We start from the raw sequence: 5,827 nt of genomic DNA, 5'->3' as shown, positions 1-5,827 counted from the left end.
GTTTTTTTATTTGTGTTTTTATTGCACTTCAGCAGCGAAGAAAACGCTGAATAGCTGAATGAACTCCTCAGACAGCAGCCCTGTGTGACTGACTCAGAGAGATTCACCCGTGTGTACGTGAGGAACACCACCAGGGTTTCCCTCCATCTCTCTGCCTCCTCCAAATAAAAACAGAGAGAGAAAGCTTTCAGCTGAATCAGAAAGTCTCTCAGTCTCAGTGCTGCAGTGACTGTGAGAGCAGATTTATGAGGCCCTCTAATGGGCGAGAGAGAAAACCCCTCCATCAGCACGGCTCTCCATCCACAGAGAGAGAGAGAGAGAGAGAGAGAGAGAGAGAGAGAACAGGATGACACAGCGCTCGATTCAGGACATTGAACATTGAATCCTCTGAGTTGATCATGGTTTCTGTGCTGAGTTAAGAGTAAATATGGAGACTTCTGGTCAAATATTCAAATCAGAGCTGAAAACACAAATCACATTTGCCAAAACTATTACAAGACACTGCACTTCTATAAGTGAACAAAATTCAAGCATTTGCTTTTAGTAAATGAACAAATGAATGAATGCTTTTAGTAAATTACATTTTTAATAAATAACATACAAAAACAACTGAGAAGAAACCTGTGAGACAAAGCTGATTCTACCATGAGTCATCTATGAACTCGAGGTTTCCTCTGTACGCGTGTGTGTGTGTGTGTGTGTGTGTGTGTGTGTGTGTGTGAGAGGCAAGGCTGCTTCAGTGTAATGAGTAAACGCTGGAGTTTCCTTATAAACACAGCAGTCAATACAACACAAGAATATAAATCTAGCTCTGCTGCCTGCTGACAGATATTCAACACCATCTGCCCTGACACACACACACACACACACACACACTGCAGGCATGCGCTCCTATCGTAAGCACTTAACCCGTTCCTGCAGCAGCAGAAAATGCGACATGTATTTTCAGTCCATTAGGAACTGCCTCCCAACACGCTTCATAATAAACGATGCATGAAATCAAGCTTCTGTAGCTTCTAGCTGGGATCTCTCTTAATACAATAATGCAGTGCAGTTAGCAGAAGAGATGTCAGACACGCCGTCACTTCCATCCCAAACAGATTAAAAACAGATACGGTGAACTCTGTTTGACGCCGTTATTGCACTTACACTGCAGTTTAAATACATTTCATTACTGACGGTTTACTTGCATTATTACTTGAGAAATGCAGGCAGTTTAGAATATGAGCATTAATATTCAAAATACATTTAATGATTTATAATTTGTTATTAATTTTGAATTAAATCTTATTTTAATATTCTCATTTTTTTCCATTTTATTTCAGTTTATCATTTAGTTTTTATGCAATTAATAAGTTTTTGGTAATAATGTCGATGTGTGTCATATTTCATTGCTGTGAATTTAATTGCGTAATTAATGAAGCAATACTCAATTGAGAAATGCATACAATTAAATACAGTATTTGTAAAATTTAACCTTTTTTTGTAAACATTCATAGTTCAATTTCATTTTTATATTTTGTTTCATTTTAATTTTAGTTAGTTCAGTAATTTTCTGTGCTTTGTCATTTCATATCTGACAGTTTAATTAGATTAAACTTGCTTAATTATACAAGCAAATATTATTAGCATGCACTTTTATTTATTTATTCTGTTTTTAGATTAAATTTAGTTTTGTGGTGTTTTTTGTCAATTTTTAAGTGCATTTATTTATGTCTATATATTGTGGATTTTGTTAAGTTTTAGTTTATTTAGTTTCAGTAATTTCAACTTAAATCAAAAATGAGAAATGTTGCCTTACAACTAGCTGAAATAAAATAAGTTTAAAGATGCTTGAGTATGTTATTACGTCTATTTTATTTCAAGTAATTAAAATGGTTTTTTTTAATTGTTTTAGTTTTACTTCACAAAAATAGCCATGTTTTGCTGTGAAAGTAGAGAAAATTATTGTGAAATTTCATTACTACTAAACTATGGTGACATTGCTAGTTGACTCAATTAACTAATTAATAAAATCAAAACAAGCTTCTTTCTTACTGTAGAAATAAAGGCAACAACAAATGCCCTTAAAAACAGAAAGTGCATGAGAGAAAGCAAGTGTGTGCATAAAAGTGGGTTTAATTGGGTTTTGAGGCCAAGTAATAACCACTTAAGTTTGCAAACAAGCTCCTGGTGGTTTGATAAATGTGCTTAATTTAAAAATAACCTTGTTAGTCCGATTTAAGCAAAGAAAGCAGGGAGATTTGGAGCCTATTTACAGTTATTAAGCAGCCGACGAGAAGGACAAAACGAAGACTGTCCAGATATTCACAACTATTCATCAATTACTCAAACATGCAGAACCCTGAACACCCCGGAGGGCCGAGCGGATATTAGCTGATCCGTCTTACAGAAAGAAACGGAGCAGCAACAGAAGTGTTCATGCAAACGCAGCAGTGCTTGCTCTCCTCACTGACCTGTCCTGAGGGGAGGATCCATGAACCGAGCGGCGTTATGAACCAGGTCTCCGTGTCTCCACACACACCGGTCCTGATCCTGAAACAAACACACACACACACACAGCAGGAATAAATCAGGTGCTTTAAAACACATACACAGAATTATTTGCAACACTTCCCAGAAGTTTAAAGTCGCTAATGTTCTGAAATATTTTTGATCTGCTCACCAGGGATGCATTTAGTGGAGCAAAAATACAGTAAAATTGGGAGATATTATTTCAATTTAAAATATCAATTGTCTATGTGAATGTATTTTAAAATGTAATTTATTACTGTGATGAAATGCTGAATTTTCAGCATCATTAATTCCTCCAGTCTTCAGTGTCACATGATCATTCAAATGCACATCTACTGACGCTATTTTCATGCCAGACCAATCCTTAACACACAAGACCATGTGTTCAAATTGTATTTCAATTGAATTGCATTATATAATTTCTGCCTGCATTATGTGTGCCATATATTTTGAGCATTGCTATTTTGATTGGGTCACTGCTCTCCTGAATGCACAAAACACACTGAGAATAGGACGAAGAGTACTGATCCAACCCTACTTCACCATCTGACAGACGCTTGAAGGAATAGAGCACCTGAAAGTTCAAATTTGCTGAAAATGTGCTCACTCTCGGGCCACCCAAGATGGAGAGGAGTTTGTTTCTTCATCAGATTTGGATAAATGTAGCATTGCATCACTTGCTCAGCAGTGGATGATCTGCAGTGAATGGGTGCCGTCAGAATGAGAGTCCAAACAGCTGACAGAGAGTATATTTTCAGCCAATTTTCAATTGCGAGTGAACTACTCACCACTTGCTAATAGGAATGAATTTAAAAATGACTGCAAAGAGAATTGTCATATGCAGAAGCCATCTTCATGAACAAAACTAGTCTGAAATAATTATAAAACACACACAGAAACACATTTCCTCTAACTGATTAAAAATACATCATGTGGAAATCATCACTTGACAACAAGACGCCCCAAATTTATCTGGAGCTGCAGAAACACTTCCAGCTACTTCAGAAAGTCAAACTGGGTCACGGTCTGCAGGTTACTTGAGGAGATTCTCTCTCTCTCTCACACACACACACACACACAGAGACAGAAGATGCACCAGGTTGTAAAATCATAACCCTACCAGCATTCATGTTAAATATTAATACGGTATATTCGTAGGATTTTAATCATAGATGTTTCTCACGTGTGAGCAGGAGGAGTTTATAAAACAGACCTGAACTATACACTTTCAATAACCCACATCTGCCATTTCATACAAGGCAACACAACATCACTATGATTATTGCATTTTAAATACTAAATAAATGACAATGATTAGGATTTACAACTGAAATAATAATTTAAAAAAAAGTTCACGTGATGAGAAGTACACAGCTGAAGCCCTGAAGGCCATTATGAAAAAGTGTTTCATCGATGAGAATCATATTACTGTAATAAAAGACAGATTCACGGCTGGACCGCATCGATTCTGTCATCGGCCCCGTCTCAACACACACACACACACACACACACACACACAGTGTCAGCATGTGTGTAAGACGATGAAGATTCATGCGGACACTAGAACTTGTGGTAATTAAACAGAAACACATTCATGGGTCTAATGCAGGACTGTTAATACTGAGCATCTGGCATTACACCGCAGGATCAGAAACACCCAAACACAAGTATCCTGATCATTCACGTGACTGAAGAAGAGCAGAACTGATTCACGGTGAGTGCGGAGTCTTCACAAATAAACCCCAAACCACCAGAAAACCTCCATCTCTCTCTCGAACATGTCAGTACTACAGCCATTCAACGTGAAACTGCTTCACACACTTGAACATGAGCCTCCTGCAGTGTGTGGAGCTCACACGAACGGGATTCTCACTTTAACAGAGACAGGCCTCAGAGAAACAAAGACAGATAGATAGACAGACAGATATATAATAGTAACCACACCACCCAGCTCCTACCACAGTTAATGTGTTCAGCAATAAAAGCGTGGGAATCTGATATAAGATGTCACTTCTTTTTTGACTCGAGGCATTGTCACAGAGCTGTTCCCTCTGCCTGGTCTTTTTTTAAGCATTAACACATGAACACATGAACACATTCTTGGGTTTTAAACCTCTTTATTTACCTTGATGTGTCAGCGAGGTGTAGAGACGGACGATACCCACACATTTACACATCTGTAACTAGACTGGCCCTGAACACTAAAACCAGTGGACATTGAAGTGTCTCCTATAAACTGTTGGCTATCACCTGGATCAGCACACATGGAGGAGGCCATCTTGAACTGAGAAAAGACCCGAAGAGACTTTTGTCAGCCTTTTTATACCTTTGCTGTGTTGCATCATGGGGATTGGGAGATACCATGTATGTGTGGAAAGGGTTGGAAACTGTTCATGAGTTTTTTTTGTATTTTACTTTTATAATTATTGCTGAATTGAAGTCATGGAATATTGTGCTATTGATATTTGATGGATTGAAGGAAATAGTGTTACTTGATTTGTATGTGTTAATACTTCATATGATTTCCATGTGATATTACGGCTTCTGAGAAATGGTTGAACCCATGTGTATAAATTCTCTGGTAATGACAGTGAATGCAGTAGTTATTGAGAAGTAGTGAATCATTGTTATACCTGAACCAAGGTTTTTTTTTTTTTTTAAAGTAGGATTTTTCCATGTTGAACTTTTTCTATTTTATTTTTTTTTTCACCTGTGAGCCCTCTGCACTTTATTGGCTTGGGAACAATGAAATAAAAATAAAATATGGCATTTAACGTCCTCCATTTATTGTCCATTTAACTCTATGGTACCCTTAGTGAACCGTTAACAGGCATCACAACAGATGCAGCCATAATGAATAAATACTTCAATTAAAATAAATAAAAACAAGTAAACAATGTAAATTAATGAAATAAATACTGACTTCTTTATAAAACAAAAATATCAATTGAATAAATAAATGAATATAAAATAAAAACAAATACATTAGAATGAAATAATGAATCAATCCTTTTTTGGAGAAAATATATTTAATTAAATAGAATTACATATATATTAAATATATATTAAATATATTAAATATATTAAAAAAAATAAAAAAAAATAAAAGGGTGCATGAATGAATTAATATAAAATCAAGTGGAAAGTGGAATTGAGGAAAATGTGCTTAATTATCCTTAAAACGTCAATGTAAAAATGCATAAATAACAATATAATTCAGACTTATACCCAAGGGATGTATGAATTAAAATTAAGAATACTTGCTGCTTGTGTATTTCCCATATGATCTGAACATGTTTGTGGCAGCTTCCAT

The 5,827-nt window shown here is 36.0% G+C and overlaps 1 protein-coding gene across 2 annotated transcripts in view; it reads right to left on the bottom strand.

The window, feature by feature from the left end:
• LOC127941750 (RNA binding protein fox-1 homolog 3) overlaps positions 1 to 4,898 on the bottom strand; it is a 110,224-nt gene extending 105,326 nt beyond the window's left edge. Inside the window, exons 1-2 of one of the 2 annotated variants that reach the window (XM_052537123.1) lie at positions 4,640 to 4,898; positions 2,457 to 2,535 (exon numbers count right to left, since the gene is read on the bottom strand). In XM_052537123.1, coding sequence (XP_052393083.1) covers positions 2,457 to 2,535; positions 4,640 to 4,683 — 123 coding nt within the window. In that variant the 5' untranslated portion in view covers positions 4,684 to 4,898. The remainder of the gene's footprint in view (positions 1 to 2,456; positions 2,536 to 4,639) is intronic. The other variant, XM_052537132.1, reaches the window with a different exon arrangement.
• Between the last annotated feature and the right edge of the window lie 929 nt (positions 4,899 to 5,827).

This window comes from Carassius gibelio, chromosome A3 (assembly GCF_023724105.1).
Source record: "Carassius gibelio isolate Cgi1373 ecotype wild population from Czech Republic chromosome A3, carGib1.2-hapl.c, whole genome shotgun sequence".
NCBI classification, from domain to species: domain Eukaryota; kingdom Metazoa; phylum Chordata; class Actinopteri; order Cypriniformes; family Cyprinidae; genus Carassius; species Carassius gibelio.
Note: the sequence above shows the minus strand (reverse complement) of the source record. Positions and strands in the feature narration are given on the sequence as shown.